Source organism: Haliaeetus leucocephalus, unplaced genomic scaffold, assembly GCF_000737465.1.
Source record: "Haliaeetus leucocephalus isolate CR32 unplaced genomic scaffold, Haliaeetus_leucocephalus-4.0 Scaffold439, whole genome shotgun sequence".
NCBI classification, from domain to species: Eukaryota; Metazoa; Chordata; class Aves; order Accipitriformes; family Accipitridae; genus Haliaeetus; species Haliaeetus leucocephalus.
The window spans coordinates 8,972,591-8,996,162 of NW_010972875.1; the positions used below are offsets into that span (position 1 = coordinate 8,972,591).

Here is a 23,572-nt window from a genome sequence, read left to right on the forward strand (position 1 = left end):
AAAAAAAAAAAAAAAAAAAATTTTTTTGGAATATATAAGAGAGGGACCCCCCCCCCCCCCCCCCGTATTTCTGCCAGTCTTGTCTGGAGAGTCCTCTTAAAGATTGCTTTAGTACTGAGTATATGCTAAACAGGAGAGAAGAGAGTCTCCATAACATTACCGGTCCTCTCTGCTCTGTATACTATCTCCATTTATGATGAATCCTTCAGAGAAAAGTATACCAGACAGGGATAATCATTCTGTACTGTTGCCTAGAGGTGATGAAATCAAGAGTGAGGTTCTATTTTAGTTCTTATTTTGCTGAAAAACTAAAGCAAGAAAGTTGCAGGCACACTGATTCAGGAGCAAGAAAGTTGCAGGCACACTGATTCAGGAAAAATCTTGATCTTCCGATAATCTAGGAAAGAAATGATTGTGCATGGGAACTATTGGAACAAGAGAGACCTCTGCAACCATGTCACACATTTCCAAAGACAAGCAGGAAGGATGGATCCCCTTTTTACCTAGGTATTAACCTGATTTATTTTAAAGACTTAAAATGATTCCCTTCTGCGACCTTTTCTAGTAAGCCATATAAAAATTAACTATTTTGCTATGAAAGTGAATGTTATTGCAAGGTTGAACTTTAACTGCGTTCCGTAGCAAATGAATCTTATGCCGTTGCTGGCAAGACTTAAAAGCTGTCCACTCTTAGATATCTTTTCTACATTCCTAAATACAGTTATCAAACCACTCTTTATCCTTTGGGCTGATGCCTAAGTGCTTACCAGGAATGGAAGATATGATATGCTATAAAAGTATTCATTTCTCCTGAAGTGATAAAATTAACCCCAATGCCATGTGTGAGTACTTATTTAATTTGAATTACCTGTGGATAAATGAACTTTTCCAGGAGTAATCACTGAGCATGATCCCATGTAAAACCCTGAACACTATTACAGCTCTACCACAGGAATTTTGGTAATTAAACTTAAGAGAAATCAATAGGAAGCCTTCCTCAACTTTGGCAAGCACTGAACTGGGTCCTAGATCACTAAAGACTATCTTTTTCCCTGATCTTTTCTGACTGCAAATGCTAAGGCAATTGATGTTTCTTTGGTCCGTTCAACCTCACCTCACCTTCACTAGATGCTTTACTCGCCCAGTCAGTTTTACAAACTGCTACTGAAATAAAGTTTGAGAGACCTGGTACCTGGAAATCAACTGAATGTACCCCTTCAAATAAGGGTCATGTCATGCCTGTGTCACGTTGTATGTCATGGGGGAAGGAGGTGAACTGTTGAGCTGCCTCATGCTCAGAAAACCTTCTGTCACCTAACTCACAAATCCAATGATAAGACAAAGCCCATGTCCTGCTGCCAGCTATAGAAAGGAGTCAGAAAACAATTGTCATCCACTCCTCCCCCAGTAACAAGAGTAGATTAGAAGGGGGTAAGACTTTTGATGTATCCTGTAGTGTTTAGTTAGAGGAGCTATGTTAAAAAGAATCTTCAACCTCTGTTTAAAATGCCTTCTAACATGATGCAGCTTATGATAACCAATTTATTTCTTATTCGACTCAGTACGGCAATGCTTGAAAATAATTTTCTTGAAGTAATTTAAGACCTTATTACATGGAATTGTTTTGTATGTGTTATACAGACTTTGTGGTGAACAACTTACCTATTACCTGTAAATGAAATTACCAAAATCTTTTAAAAATTACTTTAGTCCAAAATGAAATAGGCAGTAGAGTGGGAATACTAGAATGAAATACTCTGCTAGTCTCTCTCATTTAGATGAATTCATCCTGTAGGTGAAGAACACAGCTCTTTAACACAGTGGGATCAGTACAGCTGTAATGAACAGCTGATTGGGCCAAGACTTGGAAGAGTCACAGGCGGAACTGGTATAATTTTCCTGATGTAGTGCCTTTTAACGGAAGGACAGCTGCACTATTTGGGAAAACACTTGCTCAGCTGAGTGAGAGTCAGTTCCAGGGTATCCAGAATCTGACAGTCAGAGCAGATCAGTTCGATGCAGTCGTGCAAATAGAAATGCTTGCTAAACACCAGAGCTCCCACTGCTGAACTTTATAGCTGACCTGTACCGATGCTTGCAACAGTGGGAACTTCCTACATGCACATACACAGCCCCTGAGACAAATACATAGTAACAGCGTAATTACTAGTTTGAGGAGCTAAGCTACTAGAACTTCAGTGAAAACAATAAGGAGAGATTTAATAGCTCATATGGCTTCTGTGGGAACGTCAGATAACCACACAGAACTCAACAGGAAATAGGAAAGAATTTCCCATGAGTTTTATGGAACAAGTTGCATATTCCACGTGGATTCGCACAGGATGGTGATTTACTGGTTGGAAGAACTGAGTCCCTTTCTCGTTTTGGAAGGTGATATTGATGGTGTTTTTTGGGTAGAATTGGCTAATAATACTGTCAGACCACAAGACAGCAGGGAATGCAATAACATGCCAGTTTTTTTCCAGTAAATCTTAAAGATTATCTGCTAGTAGATGACAATGATGTGTGGTTTTTGAAGAAGATAAAAATATAATTTATTCACACAGATTAATGATAAAAAGCCACTCTTTAATAGCTAAGAGAGAGAGAATCTTTAAAAAGAAAAAAATCAAACTAGACAAAAATACTTGCAGGCTTTTTTTTTTTATTTTAAATTCTTCAGTCCATTTTGTATCAATAAAAATAGTCTTGTATTTAAACATCCTACTTAATTCTTCATTTACACTTTCTTATCATACTTATGTATTGTGTGTGTTCCTACAATTTCCATATTTCAAAATACAAATTATTTTTTATTTATTGTCTGAAACTTTTCATCTTCATTTGTCGAGATAGTCAACACCCCCCAATTTCAGATGGAAATTATCAGTCTTCATCTCCATATTTTACCTAACACAGTCCAATTTAGTATCTTCATTGCTATTCTTTCATTCCCTGTTTCTGATCTTCACTCTGACAGATTTTTACCCCACTGATTTGTTTCTTTCTCCTGTATGCCTTCTTTCCTGGATGACAAACATGCTCATAGATGCCTTGTCCACTGGCTTATTCATGTCTTTCTCTATAGGTATAGAATGAATTTTCAGTCCCAGTTTACCAGCTACAGTCAATCATTCAGATTCCTTTGAACCATTATTTTCCCAAAGACTTATAAGCATCAAATGCTGTCCCTAGCCCATTGTTATATGAAGGGAAGATAATAAGAAAATGTTTTAAAAAATGTTTTACTCACTAATAATTCTGTAATTTTTTTGTCTGTCTCCTAACGTGATCTGTCTTACCTTGGTCTTTAGACTGAAAACTTCTTGAAATGGGACTGTTACTGAAATTAAACAGCATACTTGCAGCAATTTAAAAAATAATGGTGATATTGGTAGCCTGCTTGTATTTTTGCTTTCATTCTCATCAAGATCAGACATGCTTACACTTCACAAACCTATTTTTAAGTGGTGACAACATTATTTGTATTGCTGAAGCACTCAAAAGCCACAGACTTGGACCACAACCTCATTGTGCAAGATCCTGTATGAACAGGGCAGAAGAATTACCCATACACCAGAAGGAATGCAACCAGTATAAAGCAAGGATCTTCATGCAGACTGATGTGGGAGTACAAGGAAAATGATCATTTGTGTCATATAAATAATGTTTTAAGTAGCCTGGGAACACTGGGATCTTGACTGATATCGAACTTTTTCAGATACCCCAGCAAAAGAGTACACTACAGAAAGCACTTGGAACAGCCAATGAGATAGCTTTGCTGATGTGTGTGAGGAGGGTCCTTATGAGGAAAAGCCTGAAGGAATTCAGTCTCCCGTATTCCAGCTTTACCTGCAATTGTGAATGTTACCCTATGAGTATTTTTCTGAAGCATCTAGGATCTCATAATCCTAAATATGTACAGAATTTAGAATATTTTTGATCTAGAAGATTTTCTCTTTAAAAAGTACAGTAGTGCTTACAGATTCTTTCCAAAGGTATGTTCATTTCCTTTTTTGATATTGCTAAAAGTCATAGCAATGACCAAATTATTTTCTCATTAACTGTTTCATCTTTTCATTTGTAGTGAAACATGAACTGTTTCCTCTCAAAGAGGATCATCCAGTTCTGAAGATTCCCAAACGCTCAGCCCCTGCGGCACACGCTGCTCCAGAGACCAATATGCCCTTACGCCTCCTCTCTCTTTTGCCTCTTTCATATACAAGAGGATTATGAGAAACACTGACAATTCCAGAGCTTTTGAAGACAGTGGAAGAATTTTCAAAACATTTTTATGTATGTTATGTGCTGGATGGACTATACTCAAATGCCTCTAGCTCGTAGGAATTAGATATTTTCTAAAGTTCTATCATTGTCATAAAGATTATTTTTGTAAAAATTTGTGAGCTGCCCAAATGTATGATAGAGCCCATAAAAACATGCATTAAAGGTTTTATTATACCATGAATGGCATCATTGTTAAATTAGTTGGTATTCCTTAGTAGCTACTATGTACATCACAGACTGCAAGACTGAAGTATGTTTTTGTCAGTGCATGCTTACACGCTGAATTTGTTGCAAGATTAGTGTCTGAAATGCCATTTAATACCCTACAATCTTTCACACTATTACTTTACAGCAGTCCACCATACTCATTGCAACGTGGTCATTAAATGTAGTACGAATAGTCAAAGGAGACTTAACAGGAAAAGGGCATTTCTCAACAATGTTATCACTGTGAATTAACAAAAAATGATTTAAAACTTAAACTGTGTTAGTACGTGCTTACACTAATATCAGTCAATGACAAAACACAGTACTGAAAGCGTAAAAAGTATGCTAACTGGAAGGAATCTTTTGCCTGTGCTGTGATTAACTCCACTACACCATTTGCAAGAGATTAAGGAAGTTTAGAATTAGAAAACACATGCGTTACACAGGGATGGTAGTCCAAAAGAGCACGCTGTCAGGCAGACACTCATGAAATGCTGCCTTGGAATTCATGTATCCCAGCTTTCACTCTGCCCTACCGGTAGCCTGGACAGCAGCAGCGGGAGATCTGATCGGACTCACGTTCTGCAGGGCCCTGCAGCAGAACCACTGATGACCCCGAGTGATTAAGGGTCAACAAACTTCAGCCTGAAGCAACCGTTCTATGAACTTTGGCACATTCTGAGTTGGCTCCTGCTGGTTTGTTGCCTTTGGCCCTTATCTTGCAGTTTAGCAAGGATTGTGAAATTCTGAATAAAGTTACAAGACAGATCAGTTCTGTCTCAGTGACTCAAGGTCTCCCTCTTCAAATTTTCTCGGTCTTCAGAATTCCTTTGGCAAATAATCTCATCTATCAGCTAAACATTTTCCGATAGGTGTGTCAGAGGACCCACCAAAAAAAAAAAAAAAAGAAAAAAAGAAAATATTTGTATAAGCATCATGTAGGGCAGGGAAAAATTATCAGAGATTCTCTGTGGTAGCACTTTGGAAAAACTACCTGCATTCTATGTGTGTGCAAACTTCAGCCTGTAATTGAGAAAACTCTGCTTTGAGTCTAGTACTTTGTGTCATTTTCAGATGGATGAAAGGAAGAACTACTTCAGTGAAGTGCAAATATCTTTCAAACATGAAAAGAAAAAGAAGAAAAGGAGCACCCACTTTCAAAAGTACTTATAAGTTTAACCTCATTGACTCCCAAATATCCAAGTTTCCTACAAAAGAGGACTTCTAATATAAAGTCAATTAGACTTCTGAAAATTTTGCTATGAATTTTGCTTTCAAGGCAGAACTTAGACCTTTGGCAGAAATTATAAGTTCTTCCTCCCTACAAGGACAAGGAGGAGAACATATAACTCCCTGGACTACTTTTTTCTTGGCCATGTTTTTTCTGCCATTGAGGTGGCCTCAGTGCCATATATGGAATACTTAATGAAATAAAGATCTTCAGTGATAGGTAATCATAGGTAGATACATAAATATAAAAGGGTGCAAAAGTCATAAAATAAAATATTCAGCTTGTCTACATTTCTTGGAAAGAGGCAACTCACTTCAAATGAGAAAAGCTATCTATATTCAAATATTTAATGAGACCTGTGACATCTTTCAGCATATTTTGAGATGTAAACTTAATCAGATTCAACTAAATACTCCTAGTGCTTCTCCCCTGATCTTTACCTGCAAGAAGGTAGTTCCTACGTATAGTGTGTATCTTAACATCCATCCTCCCTTCCTTCTCTCTGTACCCTTCTCCTGAGTAATTAGGACCAAGTAATAAAACAACCACAGGAAGAGTTTTGTTCTTCTGCCTTCCTGCTTCCTTAGCTGGTGTAATTCCTAGAGAACTTCTCATTCCAGCAAGCTGCTTTGGAAGAGGACTCAGGTTAAGGTTTTCAGTGTCTACAGTCAGATTACTGAATACATATGCAAGACATTACCAAGACATTTTCAAATGTAACTCAGAAGCATAAAACTTAGTGAAAACTGTTCAGCTACAGAGGTGGCACAAGTAGATACAGCAACAGAGTTTCCCTTCCTGGAAATCATCTTAGTCCTGGAGGTCACATAAGATGTAATTCACAGACTTTGGTGGCAGGTAGGTCCTTTGTATTTGTTCAGCTCAGCAGCTGTCTTCTTCTGTTTTAAACATCTAAATAGTTTTTTTAAAAATCTGTCCTAGTAATTTTCAGAAATTATTAATTAGTGGCTCAATTAAGAAAACAATTTTGGAAAATTACACATCCTCCTGAAGTGCAGAATGGCTTCTAGGTACCCAGATTCTCTGAATTTTTAAAAATAAATCTGAAATCTCTCTCTTTTCTTAATATAGAAACTATGTGCTCTGATTTTCCTCTCTTACAATTTCTGTATTTCCAAGGGATTATCCACAGGATGTTCTAAACAATGTGAGAAACCCATTAAAGATTTTTTTTCCTCTCCTAAGAATACAGAGTTCTCAAAACACTCTGAAATCCCTAAGCATGTCGAAACATCACTCAACGTTGGCAACAGCAAAACTGGATCTTTCTTGAATTGCTTTTGTATTGGCAAAGCTGCAACAGAAGAATTAGAAAAATTGCATGTGACTGTGTAGCAAAGCTCCACAATGAGCCAACATAATTCAGTTTTAACAGTTTGGAAGCTGGATGTATGATTGGCTGTATTACTCTCCATCACGTTTTTGCTATCTGCCTTATGCCTATCACCCCGCTAATTCTCCAATGAATTGCTGAACTTTTTGTTCATTCAACATACAACCATGTGAGTTTATTGTGGAAATAAAGTCATTGCTCATGTTCAGCTGAGAGGTCTATTTTTAATTTCATTTTTTCTAGATAAACCTGCCAATTACAGCAAATGGTGAATTTAAAATATTTTTATCTTAAAGTTCCTTCAGGCTTTCAAGGAGATGTATCTTGGCCAATCATTTCAGGTACTTTGACACTCATCACATTTTAAAGAAACAGTATATTTAATTCCACATTTATCTTATCTCACATTTACTCATCAATACTCATAAACTGTGTTGAACACTCTTAAGGCTATACTAATGCAATATAAAATATACTGGACTGAGAGTTACAGCTTTGTAAAGAGAGTGCTAACATTCTGCGGGATCATGGACTATTGAGAGATTAATTCCATCATCTATTCCTCTCCCTTCTCTGAAACGAAACCCTACTTTGTTTTCACATTGCATTCTGCAGTCTCAATGGCCTATAACTCCTCAGCAGCTGCCTCTCATGTAGGGCTTTCGTTCACCTAACAAACTACTATGGAAGAATAAACTTCCCAGTCTAGTGCCATTCACATACAGACAATGTTGTCTCCTCAGAGTGGGAAACCAAAACTTCAAAATGACTTTGGAAGATCAAAGGATCTCCCCACTTTCCACCTCGAGCAGTACCCTGTTTGTCTTTCTGTATTCTGCATGGCAATACATTAACTATTAATCTCTATGTAATGTGTGCAGTGTTATTTAATATAAAATAAACATATTTCACTGTTTATTGGGTTGTAGAATACAGGGAATACCTCAAGTACCATTCTAGATTGTTTGGATTTTACTTCTCTTTTAAAATAGGGGTAGTACAAAAATACAATAAAGATGGTTTAGTAAGAGAAGGTAAATAGAACAAAATTTCAGAGCGCAAGCTATGTTTTAGGGAATAAAAACAGACAAACTAAAAACTTTGCTATTCTCTATTTTAGAACACAGAAAGGTTAAAAGTATGGTAGTTAATCTGAAGAAAATAAAAAGTGGCAACACACTGGAATGTACAGTTTCTATTTATAGAAATCCCAACAAACTAGAAGTCCATGCCATTCAATTAACAATTTACAACACCTTCATTGTATAGTGCAGTGCAGAAAGTGGAAGGCTGTTTCATTTCTGTATTTCCAGACGCGTGTCATTTCCAACCCCATATTTAATAGTGTGTAACCGCCTGAAGGGGAGAGATCAGAATGTGTGGCATGTCTCACTGAGAGGAATTTTGTGCATTAAAAAAACCCAAACCAAGCTCTTTCAACTATTAAACAGAGAGCTAACCAGATCCCTTGCTCCCACCCTGGCTTTGAAGACCAAAAAAAAAGGAAAGAAAAGAAAAGGAAGAAAGAAGAGAAAGAAAGCACAAAGTAAGACATAGAAGAAAGTGAGAGACAGAGAGGGTGAGACAGGGAGAAAGAGAGTGCAGGAGCAAGAGAATTCCTTACGAGAGAGACGTATGTAAAGGACAAGAAGAAATGGTTTTCCATGATGTCACTCACAGCATGTCTGTGTCTGGAAAAGTGCTTGAAAAGGCAGACATGGATTTCTTCCATTCCAGTAATGCAAACTATTCATGCCACGTTTTCAAACCATGTTCCAGGAGTAAAGGCTACCATGTACAAGGCATGAAAGAAGACAATCTAGATATTTATTCACTACCAACAAGATGATTTGACCAAGCTGATATTTTAAGTCTTGTCATTTCCTCTTTACCCTTTAGAATTCATTTTTTCCAATTTCTTCCTACTTTGCAGCCTGTTTCCCTCTCCTGCCCCTTCTTGCTTTTTTCTTCTTTCATCTCTCACCCTCTTCAAGAAGCTGATGCAAACTTCTTTTCTTCCTTCTTCATGTGCATGCCTCTACTTTCTTGTGCTCTCCATCTACTGGTAGAGAGATTAAACTGTTGTCGCTGCTTTTCTAACTCAAATTCTGTGTCTTCATCCCCCTGTTCTGTGCTGCCTTACTTGTCTTGGATTCAAGCCTGAAATTTTTTCTTAGATAAAACACAGGAAATTCTCACCAAAAGCCATATCTACATATTAGATTGTTTCTTTCCCCTTTAATACAGCTTTTCTTTCTTGAGGTTTTGCATATTCCCTCTTCAGCTAAATGTACATTATTTCAGACATCACAAATCACAGAAAAATCACTTAGCTGATAGCACACTTAAAATAACCACAGCTGCAAAGTGGAGACATGGATTCATGGGGACTGAAATCAGTACTCACAAGACTGACATCATAAAAAATTATTAGTGATGTACTTGTCCCCCAAAGGCACTAGTCTTCAGGCCATGGCCTGGAAAACTTCTAATACCTATGTTTGCTATAAATGTTGGTATTTCTTCTACCTTATTCGAGTCACAGGTGGACATGTTATCCAGCTGCATATAAGAAGAGAAGTAATTCAAATGCTTATATGAATAGGCAAAGCTGTGGCTGCACAACCATGCCAGTGATCTTACTGGGACTGATCTGGTGAAAGAGAGCCATGGACCATGGGGAGGACAAAGTGTACTTTGGAGCAGGGTGAGTACAGTTTAGTGTTGATAACTGTTCTGACTTTAATGCAAGATGCAAATCCAGAATAAAAATACAGGAAGGTTGAAAAGTCAAACAAAACAGAAGAAAAAAAGGAGAAAATTAAAAAAAAAAAAGGAGAAAGAGAAAAAAGAAAGAAGGAACAAAAAAGATGACAAAAAAACAGGAAAAAAGAAAAAAAGAAGAAACAGAAAAAAGACCACTTTAAGGACTTGGGAGCATAACTAAGCTAAAGTAAAGCATCATTTTAAAATCATTCTGTTCTTTCCTATTTTTATATATACAATTTTGCCAAAAGGCATTCAAATTTCATAACGTCTCAACATGGGCCAAAGTCCTATCAAGCACCAAACTTTTGGATATGAATATTAGGATATGAGTTGCAAACAGTTTTACAGCAACACTACTTTATAATAAATAGAACAATACCAATCTTGTCAGGACAATATTTTTAATATCAGTTTAAATGGTCACTAATAGTTATTATCACTTTGGATATTAGCACAGTGGATGCTCATTGCAGTAGGTTTTTTGGTAGTTTTTAAGCAGCTCAAATGTGATTGTTATACTTGCAATCATAGTGCATCTCGCCTGCTCTGCATGACAGTACTAGCATGGGACAGCTGGCTGATTTGAATCCCCTGCTTGTATGAATGTCATGCAAAGGAGGAGAAAGAAAACAGTACTGCCTGGGACAGAACTGCACCTCTAAACCAGCATTACCTTAGAAATGAACTCTTGCAATAACACTGTTTTCTCCATCTTCAGATCACTCTGAGCTTTCCCTTCTCTTGAATTGCTGAGGGATAAGGTAAGGGTCTTATGGCTCTCAGTCACAAAATGATTTTCAGTCTGTGCTATTTAGTTTGACTGTTGCTCTCCCAGTGATCTAATTCCTAGCAAGATGTAATAAGCACTGACAGAGTCTGATAGAGAAACAAAGGATTTCTTCATAGAGCTATCCAAAACAAAAACTGAAGTTGCCCTTGGCAAATGACAAGTTAGCCAACAATTCAGCATCCAACAACAGTTCATCCTAGCTGAAAGTCTTGTGCAACATTGTTGGACTGAATAAAGTTGCAGCCTTTTGTCACCTATTGGTCTACTGGCAAAAAGTTCAAGTTTTTTTCACAGCTTTAAAGCCCCTTAGCCCCACTTCCCAGAAAATCTGCAATCTAGCTTTCTGCAGCCAGTCTCCAAGCAGCCCTCTCCCTTTCCACTCCTTCATACTGTCCAGCAAGGGGACCTACTGACCTTTTCTGGAACCCTCTTTCCTTTGTTCTGGAGATTTTGAGATATCTTGTTATTACTGAACAGGATGGAAACAGTCACAAATCTATGAATATTTCTGTTTCCATGGTGTTCATTAAAGGCTTTTATGCAGAATATATTCTGCTCATTTCAACACAGCAAAATGTTCTTCAACACTATTTTAAGGACTTAGATCATTAAAAATCCTTATGCTAGTCTTCTGCATGTGGTGAAATTTATCCCCCACCATGTCTTCCAATTATTTCCTTTCAAGGAGACAAAATTCTAAAAATGGTGAGATATACAGCTCTAATAACTGATGCAATACATCTCACTAGAATTTTAACAGGAGATTTCAGATTCCTTCTTTTCAACAGAATTTCCCAGTAATGTTTGGCATTTATAAGTTGCTCTGAAATGCTCTATCAGGCATGAAACAGAGAAGGCATGTGTAAGTAGCACGAGTTATATTGAGATAAAGCTCTGTGCAAAAGAAATAGCTTCCATGTAAGAGAATAGCGCATGTAAGGGCTCCATGTCCAGCTGTCTGCGGTTCAGAGCATGCCTATGGTTGTATCGGATCAATCTAGACTATTTTCCTCTCCCCAAGACCTGCAGTAGATTAGAGGATGTATATAAAAATATGGCAATCCCAATGGCAGCTATAGGGCATGCATGTACTGCAAACAACAGACCCAACAGAAGAGGTTGGTGAACTGTGGCTTTTGAGTCAAATCCAAATCCTGCATTAGGATTTCACCATATGACTGACAGTAAGACTGTAATGATAATGAGCACAAGTTTCTATCTGCTGATTTGATGAGTTATAAACTTTTGCCCCCCAAAATGTCTAAGCACTTTTAGAGACCAATTTACTTTTACCTTCCAAAATATCAGTAAGTTCCACAGATTTAACCTTCAAAAAAATTTGTCCTTTGTTTTTAAGTAGTGACTACTTCCTATCTACCTCACCTATGCCAATCACCATCTCCTTCAGTGATTTCTTTTGCAAGTGTTGGCTTATACCAGAACTAATGAAGCTCCATTCAGATGTATACACCTCTGCATTACAGCAATTTAAACAACAATAATAAAAAATTCTATTAATAAAACTGCTTAGTGCTTAGCAGATTTTGTTTTTCTTCAGGGAAAATAAATTCTTTATGCCACTGACATTAAGAATGAATTTACATCTTTTTCAGCAATTTTCCACTCACAGGCTTCTAACTGACAGTGATTTAAAATTTTTGTCCATCTTTGCTTATGCATGCAACGACAATTATGAGCTGGATTATGGGATTCAAGTTCTTCAATGCAGAGATGCACTATATGGATTACATGCTCACAGAGAAAATTTACAAAGTTTTTTTTTTAGAAAAAACACAATCATGTAAATGTCATGTAAGATTTTCTTGGCAGGTGCTGTAAAAGTTAAAATGTCATACTGACATACAGTTAAACATATTTAAGTAACTTCAAGAAAAAAAGGGGAAACTTGGTAAGGATTCAACTCAGTCAATATGGAAGAACACAGAAGAGAGACTTGCACTAAACTTATCAGGCAAAAAAGGGGAACATTTCACATATTGTCTGACATTCAGAACATATTGGCACGGGAAGCAAAACCCAGCAAACTCTCAAAAATTCAGACTCAACCAGCTTCTTATCAGACTTAAGTTAAAAAAGACATTGATATTCTGTCATTCTATCAAACCCACCATTTCTGAATGGCTGGAGAAACTGAGCCTTCTCCTCCTGATTTCATATGGGAGAAAGATTTACTTATGAAGAACAACATTTTTAGATAAGCTTTAACTTTTTTTTTTTTAAGTGTAAATACACTGAAGTTTACATAAAGTGTGATTTTGCTTGCTTCCTTCACAGGTTTATATCTAATAAAGGCTGAATCCCTGTCCTCAATACTGCTAATCTGCAAAATCAGCCTAAGGCCGATAAAACAGAATATTCAACTTAGCATTGATGCAAGCCCATCTAAAATTTACTATTTGCTATGTTCTGAAAGTTCTTTAGGCTCTTTATCTTAAACTAAGGGAATGTCAATGTTCACCCACTGTTTCCATCACTGTAATATTTAAACTAACCTTTTAACCTAGTGGTTACAAATAGCTTTTAGAAGTAGTAATTTATTTATAATTTTCACCTGGAAGGTGTTAGCAAATGAGACAGCATATGCATATCCACAAACCCCTGGAGGAAGGAAGACAAGGCACCTGGCACTAAGTGTGTCAACATGATAGGCCTCTATTTGATTGAAAGGTGTGCAAATAACTAAACAGGTTATTTTATCCATGGATAGTAGATAAACCAACTTTTTTTCACTTGCAAATTGATGTCTGCATATTTCTTTCCTTTTACAATATAAACAACGCTTTGGGAGCAACATGCTAGTCAATAGGTCACTTATAAATGTTCACTTACACTTTTTTTTCTGGTCAAAGCATCTGGTTATCAAAGTCACAATGTGTCATTTCTAAATATAAACTGAAAAATAGACTAACAACTAATTAAAACTGATTTATTTATGCACAGCAATCTTTTTGTTAGATATTATAAAGTCATTCCCCCAAAACCCAAGTCAGTAAACTGTCACATGAATCTTCATTAATACCAGTTTTCAAATAGCAAGGACAGAACTATGTTATTCAGAATAAGAACCTATGGTAACAAATGCTTTTTGCAATACTTAAGCCATACTATTTATTTAATTTTGCATCAAAAGGTACATTTTATATTAAAAATAGTGGTAAATTTACCTAAACGTAATACTCAAACTTCACAATTTTTCCTAAAAGTTTTTGCTAATATCTAGCTTGTTCCTAGAACAAGCCTTAGCTGTTCCCTAGAAAATCCGGGGATGCATAGCGGTGAATCAGGGGGAGAATCATGAGTTGGTGAAGTGAGGTTCTTTGGCTATCATAATCATTAGTTTTTAAAAAGTACTGAAATGCAAAGAAATGTTCTGAATAATTATTTATTACTTTTTTCCCAGAACTTCTCTATTCATAAGCTAAATAGAAAATATCTTTTTTTCTTCCAGTTTCACAGTAATTTAGAGTATCAGCCTGAACTCTTGTATGTCACATTCCAGCTCTTATGATATTCCTGTATTCCAGACACCTTCTTCACTGAAATTCAGCCTATCACCATTTTTATGCAGAAGCCTGACATGTTTTTTAGACCACGGTACTTGGTAGGACTTAAGTCACAATATTATCTTACTGGTACATTGTGGCAGTTAAATAACTGACACATAGAACTGACTGTCTTGACTTTTGTAAGATGGGGCACTAGCAATTCTTCTAGGCATCACACTTTTGTTTGTAACTGGAGGATGTACGACTCTCATTTATATGATGAGCCTGAATGCAAACTCAGGCTGCCATGTGGTGAGTTTCTCAAAACCACTACTTACTAAGCAACGGAGCATGAGTCAACTTTTTCAACATAGTCATAGTAGGCACGAGGGAAGCTTCCTGATGCTTGGGAAAAGTCACTTATGATTTTTCTATATGTACTTTTTTTAAGATACCAGGCACATGCATTGGGAAGAGTATTCTGTGTCCTTGTGGTAATTAATTCTCATCATTATACCTTTTAGCTGTGACACAAAGCCTTAATTCTGCAACAAACATATCCACCTACTCATGCATGTGACACTTCTGACATGCACAGTCTTGTTGATTTAAACAGATTTACTCCTGTAAGAAAATGCATTTAACTGATGGTAGAGCGAGGTTTAAAGAAACAAACTAAACTGAAGCTGAAATTTTAAATTGTATGACTTCATATGATTCATATGATTGACAGTCATATGATTTGTTCAAGAGAACCTGGAACGCTCTGTTTCTCTGCATCTGCTTGTGATCATTTAACAACATAGATGATTTCCTGCTATTAAGCCTTGAGTATTTAAATTTAAGCTACGTAGAAGGATATTGGTCCTCAGAGCAACACAATAAAATTCTTCCAGTCATAGATTTAAGTCTCCATTTCTCAAACATAGATATGGCAGTACTTATAAATGCAATGCTGGTGTGCAAGAGATAACAGATTTGATTCCAAGTATCAGTAAGTCTGACCTGCAGTGAAGAAATAGTAGTGCTAAGCATGGGTTGCTCCTCCCTTCTGAGGGGTTTGGGAACCGCCTTGCCCAGGCCCAAATGCAAACAGGATGTCAGAGAGTCTGGACTGCAATTTTTAGATTCCCTACCAAAGTAACATACCTGTAAGTGGCCAGAAATGATAATTCCCTCAGCTTTTTTTGCTCATGCAGAAAAGATGCAAAATGTGTTCACAAGTCTGAGATGATCCTGAAGAATTTTGACCTCTTAGCCCGTTAGATTATAGGCAGACGTAACCATAAGACATTAGACTGTAACACATTTAAGCACAATACCTTTAAATATAAATACACCCTTGCTCACACTCTTCTACTGAACTACTTGAATATTGGCAACTTCAGATATGATTATTAGCTTATTGTGAATTTTTCTTACAGAGAAGAAGTAGTTTCCTATTCTCAAACACAACAGGCTTGAATAAAATGAGAAAAATGAAAACCACTCTGGATTTTGCAAAACAGAAACTATCTTCCAGAGAGACTGTGCAATGTTCAGTATTTTTTCCTCCCAGTTGGGTCCACTTGAAGGAATAAGCAACATGCCAAGAGGAACCATAGCACTCCAGTATAACAGACTTAATTGTCTCGAACCCATATGTCTCCTATGGTGGTACACATGCAGTTGTGATGTTATGTTGTATCAGTAATTATGTAGCTGATTGAAAATGAGATATAATTTTTATGAATACCAGCACTTAATGTACAAATAAATTATTGCATGTGTGTATATAAAATGAGGAATTCCCAATGTGAAACTTACAGTTCAAGGGATTAATCTAAAAATTTTCCAAACATCTTAAATCCATTAAGAGCTGAATTTTTCCTCTGCTATTGTAAAATCAATTCTTTTTAGGACTAAGTGGAAATTTTTTAACATTTCTGAAAGTATCCCCATCCACTATTATTTCCATTAAAACTTCATTCCCACAAAAAAATGTCAACCTTTAGTCTATCTTATAAATATTTAGAATACATCTGTACAGGATGAAAAGCTTTTTCCGTTGGTTGTTTTTTTTTTTTTAAAGACAAAAAATACGTATGTTCAATTAGAAATGTTCTAATTGGCATGACTGCCTGACGTGGTGTAAGTGCCTGATGTCCCCTGCCCAGTGCCCTTCATTTACAAGAGTGAGGCAGCAGATGGCAGCATGCAGTGAAAAAATGTACTTGACATTAGAAATAGTACAATTAGCAATGTTACTGCTGAAGAAGTCATAAACTTTTGCTTCTGCTTATAAAAACTGGTTATTGTACATAACTGGACTGATACAGTGTTGAAGACAGTGTCAGCAACTCTACAGAAAGGAGGAAAACATGAGAAAAAAACCTGTATATAAGCATAGCTGCTATAAATGAGTTGAAAGAAAAGACAAAAATGTAAATGTACAACTTGACATATTGGAAAGACTCAGAAGTCTCCATGCTTAGCACTTCACAAGCTGGGTATTTATTTAGATTCCCAATATTGTGTTGGGATCGAACTTGGACACAAAAGTGGACAGCCTAATACATGTATTTCCTGGGTCACACTGCAGCTATATAAAATGGCAAACCTTTTACTGCACTGTTAATTTCTATACACTTTGGTCACTCAGGAATCAATACTGAGGGATGGAAAAAGAGAGAGAAACTGTCTCTGACCACAGCAGCACTGTCAAAGATGTCATAATTGGATTCAATGGTTTTGGTTCACATTCTAGGAGTGGCTTACTCTTGTTGCAAAAAAAGTGCTCACCTGTAAGATTTATGGTGCTTAAAAGACTTCATAGAACAAAAAGCACCTCTGCCATTTACAATTTTCTGCTTCTTTCATTCAAGAAAAAATAAAATACATTTGGGGTTAACATAGACAGTTATGCTCAAAACAGAGTACAGATTCGTTTGGGGAGCAAGCCAGAGTCAAAGAAAAATTTTGAGAGGTTCATGTAAGAAACACAGCATAATTCTGGTGTTATATACTACATGATTGGCAAATGTAGCTTCATGGTAATTTATGTGTTGAAAAAAACCTTTTTTGTAGGGTGAAATAACAGGCTGTTAGAATTCCAATGAAAATGTGATTGTGTTAAAATTTACTTTCATAATTAATTGTCTCACCCTGTCTTCTAAACCCCCCCTTTTTTTTAAACACAGATATGAAAGGCAATACTAACTTAATCAACATCATCAGATCCTGAGAAGTCTTTTCTCATCTATTTGTAAAAATTCTCAAGTTTTAAAGAAACAATATTTTATTAATGTTGCATAATAAGAGTCTTTTTCCCTAATGCTTAACAGAATAACTTCCAGTTTTGCCTGAATGAGTAAAATAAGAATTCAAGAAACACCATAATATCAGCAAAATTTAGAAAAGTGATATGAGGACTTTAATAAATAAACAAGTAAATATAAAATACAGGTATGATTCAGCAACCAAATCTATTACCTTTCAGGTGGCATGACCCACTGTGAAAAATTTGTCTGCACAAATTCATTGACATATTCTGTGTGTGTTTGAACACCTCATAATCCACTGAATTTACTATAAAACATAATGCAGTGGGAAACGTAAACATTTCAAACAGTTGCTGATAATTCTTCTTTACGAGTATTTAATTCTAAAATCAAGGTTTACTTGTACTTACCATAAATTTTAGCTTCTTTCATAAGTTAAAAAACAGTGTAGTAAAGTAGCAAGAAACTTGAACTCTATTTCTTAATCTACAAACTATAAATTATTCTTCAGAAAATGATTTGGCTTTCTCTAAATAGCTGAATATTTAAAATATAATAGGAATCAAAAGCATATGTAAAAGGCTAAATTATTTTAATAGATAGAAATGAACAGTTTGAAAACTGTCATCTAAATAATACAGCCTTTTGTCCCAATGCAGTAACAAGATTTGTGAAAGTGGACTCCTGAGCTCATCCAGGGCTTCACTGAAATCAGTAGCTGCACCTGAATCCCATTCCAGTGTGCAGCCAGACTAGGTCATTTTGTACTTGCAGGCATAACTGGTGCCTAAAATCACTTTGAGAAATGAATACATTTTAAATAAGTCCTTATAGCTAACCTGAAAAACAATCTTCTCCTAGATACCAGCTATTCTGGTGATAATAGATTTCTGATTACCTTTGCACAGTGTGATTAGGGCTAAGTTGGACACTGTTGAAGCAAAAGGCATAGGACTGCCAAGAAAAGCAGTAGAAAATAATCACGGCTGGTTTTTTTCACCTGAACAGAAAATAGATAGGCTTTGCAGAGCAGATGTTCAAGGACAAAAATTTGGCCACAACCTTTAGGCCTTAGCTGCTATTGTCCTTTAGCCAATTTTTTTATATTTAGGGGGAAAAAAAAAAAAGACAATGATAATTGATTCAAGCTTCCCTTAACTAGCTAGCTAACTGGGCACTGGAGAAGGCTATTGTAACTTACCTTTTGTTATTAAAATCCATTTAAAATTCTGTAGCCACATATTGTTTTTATAAAAATCAAGGCAAATTTAGAAATAAATAATTTCTCGTCTTTGTTGTTGAACAATGTTATAAGTGTCCAGATGTGTGGCATTAGTTTGTAGAAGGTAATAACATGTAGGATATTTACATTCCTTGCTCTCCAAATCCAGACACTCCCATTTTTCAATGTTTCTCATGACCATTGGGGCAAAAGCCTGTTGATTTCATGTTTTTTAAGCTGATTTCAACTCTCATGTGATTAATGCTTGCCAAGTGTATATCCTCAAGTGTTAATATTCAAAAATCATTGTCTGTTTTGGAGACTGGTGAATAAAAACCCAGAACGTAGAGATGTGCTAATTATAGAAGCATGAACATTCTTTATTCTGTAAACATAAGTAACATAAAGATGCCAAAAACATTTCTTGCTGTCCAATCCTAAATTATGTGGGAAATGTACTTGTTCAATCACATGAATCCTTATTTCACAAGGATTATCCATTTGTGCACCTTGCCAAACATGTACATTTTGAATTAGTTGTTAGACTGTGGACCAAACACTCTATTGATCACATTATGCTATTTTACCCTGACCGTGAAATATAATGGTGGCACCCTAAATTTAGGCTGGAGGTTATTCAACTGTGCACTTCTCATAAGCCCAAAATACCATTTACATCTGCATATCAAAGGCTTTCATGCTGCACCCTGCAAGATAATTGAAAAACCTTTCTATAGAAATACCTTTCTATAGTGCTCTGGGGAGAATCCTAGTCTTCCTTGTCATGCCTGCATTTAGTAAGGAGTACTCTGTGTGTGCGTGCACACATGTGTATGATTATATATATGTGTACTGTACACAGGCATTCATACTGACAAGAATGGATTTGACTACCCATAAGTGAATTTTTATGAAATGTTAAATAACTTGTGTATGTAAATACAGCCCCCTCCAATTTTCTTTAAAAGAATATCTACTATTAATTTGCAAAGAAAATTACAATTGATACTGAATTTTAAATACAATTCTGAATACCTCTGCTAATGGAAACCTTGTTTAACATTTCATTAAATCTACCTATGAAAATTTAAAATGTCCTGCTTTTCCATAAACCAATGAATGAATCATTTCCCCTAGGATTATCAAACCAAATTCTGCTTATGGGTATTCCGGCACATTGTGACATTGTTAGAAATTTTTTGGTTTAAATCCATATAAAGCTGAATTAACATGAATGGACATAGTTTGTCCATACACAAATTTCCTATCTGTAAGATAAGAACTTGTGTAGTTAATATCTTTTACAAGTTCTTTATCAGGGACTAGATTTGAACCCATATCTCTCTGCCTTATTATTGCCACCCCCCCAGTCTGCACATGATGCCGTGTTTTAATTGTACAGTCTGATTTTGATGCAGTCAACAGTTTGCTACAGTTTGTTTAAAAATACCACATATCATTCCATAATGTAACTAATTGCAGTTGTACTCCTGTTTACATATTATTAATAAACACAACAAAATAAGTTGTCCTTGGAGACTAAGCATCTGCAATCCTTGAAGATCTGCAGTTGCAAACACCAAAAAGGAACTAAAATCTTTGAAACAGTCCATTACCATTAAAATGTAGCTTGCTGAGTTTCCAGTACAGAATAAATTTACTGCTACACCAACTAGTCTGACAAAAAAAAAAAAGAAACTATGAGAACAGTCTCCCTTACAAATCGAACACCACACTTGGTGTGTTTTCACAGGAGATCTCTACATGGAAATCATCTGTACAGAGGCATCCCTGATGTCTGTTCCGGGCATGCCATTCAATATACCATTTTTGAAAATTCATCCTGAGTAGAGCCCAGAGCTAAACATGACAAGAAGAATATGGGAACTTCTTTTCTACTAATATGGGATTGCTGTCAAGCACCTAGCAGCAGACTATTTAGCCATGCAGACCAGATGAACAACAGGGATAGAGATACAGGAAGGTAAGAATGAAGGGTTATTTTCTCCTAGTGTGTTCCAAGAAAACCAATGCTTTCAAATGAAGTTTGACTGAAGGTACGGAGGCAGCTGAAGTTTTGAACAGTTAAAACCACAGCACACATGAGCACTCGGTTTGTGGATCAGAAAGGTACACAGTCAAAACAATCTGAAAGCCTAATGCCAATAGGAATAAAAAAAATATCCAAGAGGATTTTGGTTTTCCCAAATTGAAGGAGATCTACACTCAACCAGAACTGATCCACATTTTTGTACTTATCAAACCTACTATGATAAAAATGAAAATATGGTCTTTGTCTGAACATACTTACAAAAAAAGCCCATCTGCAAATCCCACTGTAGACTGCAGTGAGTTGCAGCCTGCAAAACTTTAGGAAAGAGAGTTGAGTTTGGAGAAAATTTGTCTTCACTTATAAAAAAATTTAAAAAAACAGGACTCTGTATTGTACCCCTACAACCCACACATCAGCAGAGATTTTTTGGATATTCACAGTTAATCTACAAAGTAAAAAGAAAAAGGTCTCTGCAAAATCATATACATTAAAAATTATATAATAAAGCAATATTCACAGGTATGTTCAGCGTGATATATCCATCACAGCAAAAGTCAAATAAATACTTATTAAAGGTGAATTAACACATAATATCTAACTCCAAAGGAAGTGACCCACACTTCTACAAAGCCAGGTGTTAAGAGTTCCCCAAATATTAGTAGAGAAACCTAAATTTAAGAGGGTTGTTTAATACCTTAGAGAGTGTCTGTGCTCTTCTCAGGATCTTGCAAAATGGGATATCACCTTCTAGCATAACATATGCACTTATATGAGAATTTGTGCTGCATTGTACGCAATGACAGAGTGCAGAGCTCTCTATTTGCTATAGCTATGCACTGATGATGAATTACAAGTGAATTTATTTTTGTACAAGTGAACAATCTTAAATGTAAATGTTTATTAGAACTTTTGTTACTGCCTCAATCGAAGGCATTAGTTAACTTGCTATTATTGCAGTGCAGTAAATGACAGTTGGCATCTATTTTACTTTTTGTAAACATATATATTTATGCTAACCACACTTTATATTTTAATATTTTATCCCAGATTTTCTGCTGGTCTGGTTACCAGCAGCAATTAAATTTATGAACAGATGGAGCAGGAGTTATGCTAAGACTTTTCAGCCTAGGCAAAGTTTACAAGAGTCTAGATTTCTGTGCTTTTTGAGGGAGTGGAAATAGCAAGTGCAAGAGGGAACAGAAAGTATGTCAGGAGTTTCTAGGACATCCAAGCTTTTCTGCGCATGCTGATGGCTGAAGCATTAAGAAGAAGGATTCTTCAGTAGATGGACAATGGCAAAAGGAAGGACCATGCTCCTGATAGCTATGTGCATCTACGAATGGATACAGAAGGAGGCTCCTTGCCATATCTGAACTCTCAGACCTGTCCTGCCTCACCACCGAGCATGCACTGGCACCTGCAGAAAAGGGTCTGTCTGCTCAGTGGCTTCCCTGCCATCCTCAGCGTGTGAAACCACTTGCCCAATTCGACCTTAGAATGACATTCTCCATTCAGTAGGGTAATACCTCTGCTTGCAGTAGACAACAGTTTAGCCTCTCAAGGGACTAGGTGACTGGGTTTGGGGATCATAAATCAGGCTACATGATTCAACTATCTTTTTCGCTGGTTGCACCCTCCATGAGATTTAGGAAATGTTCCAAGTGATACCACTTCAGGAAACCTTATCTTCCTAAGTGATATGGAATAACTCCTTTAATTTATTTTCTCACATAAAAACTAAGTTTGTTATAATCATCAGCTGATAATAGTGTTTCTAAATGTGAAACTTCTAGGATTGTTTGCCACTCAAATGGCACCTTGAGACAACCTGTGCTATTAGTCCTTTTTTCAGCGTCACACACATACTGTTTGTACAATCCATGTAATGAACAGTATAAAATATCTTTATTTCACTTCCAATCTGATATCATGAATGAAGTTAAGAAAATACAATCTTTGTACTCACCCCAGCCTTTGGTTTAGCTCCAGAGCTGGCTACTGAACAGGGAGATGCTGGGTCAGGAGCATGGATATTAGGAGACAAGTTTGTTTGTGAGTGACTTACTGAAGCAACATCCACTCCACTTTCAGAACCAGATTCAACATCCTGTAAAAAAATGTTGCAAGTCTCCTTCGTAAATGTGAATATGAAATAAAAATCTAGTTCTTCTAAATAATGGTAGTATTAAACAGGCTCAATATACATGCTTAATTCTCTGTGTAAGAGTAATTCCCCTTATTCTTTTCCATTACTTACATATTCACTTGCTGCCCTTTTCAATGTAGTGGTTTGCATTAGCTGCTGTTCTGAAATTATAAATCACCACTAACATCAAAGCTGTAATTCCCCTAAATGTTAGAATGCAAGGTAAGAAAAATCAGTTTGGGGCTGCAGAAGTCTGACATTTTTCTCTGATGTTCAGTATTTCCTGTGTGCTCCCACCTTCTGTCTCTGGCAGCATCGCAAGCTCAGCGAACATCTGTAAGCCATTACACAGCTGAAATGACATCACTATCCAGCAGTTTATACAATTCAGAGGTACAGCTCCCTAGCTTTTTGGAATCAGCAGACACTTATCAGCCAAATGCTATTTCTGGTTAAAATGCCCTTACTTTTAATGACACTGATTACATTCCTTTTTTGAGAATAAAAAGAAGAAGAAATATAGTATGTTTTATTGTTGAGGAAGTAAAAATATAGTGCATGCTTGATTTACTGCATAGAGCAAGGGCAGGGATTATAGTGCTTGCAGATAAATTGTGACACATGTCTGGCAAAGAGCTGGCTATGTGTAGAACCAGCCATATACTGTCAGGATTACTAGCCAAGGTGCAGCCTGTGTGAATACAGCTACACAGTACACAGAAAAAAGCCTGAACTATTAACCCCAGC

The 23,572-nt window shown here is 36.4% G+C and overlaps 1 protein-coding gene across 2 annotated transcripts in view; it reads right to left on the minus strand.

The window, feature by feature from the left end:
* Positions 1-23,572, minus strand: part of DLC1 (DLC1 Rho GTPase activating protein) — a 212,967-nt gene that overhangs the window by 145,500 nt on the left and 43,895 nt on the right. For both annotated transcript variants that reach the window (XM_010574536.1, XM_010574535.1), the window contains one exon: positions 22,646-22,786. In XM_010574536.1, the coding sequence (XP_010572838.1) occupies positions 22,646-22,786 (141 nt within the window). The remainder of the gene's footprint in view (positions 1-22,645; positions 22,787-23,572) is intronic.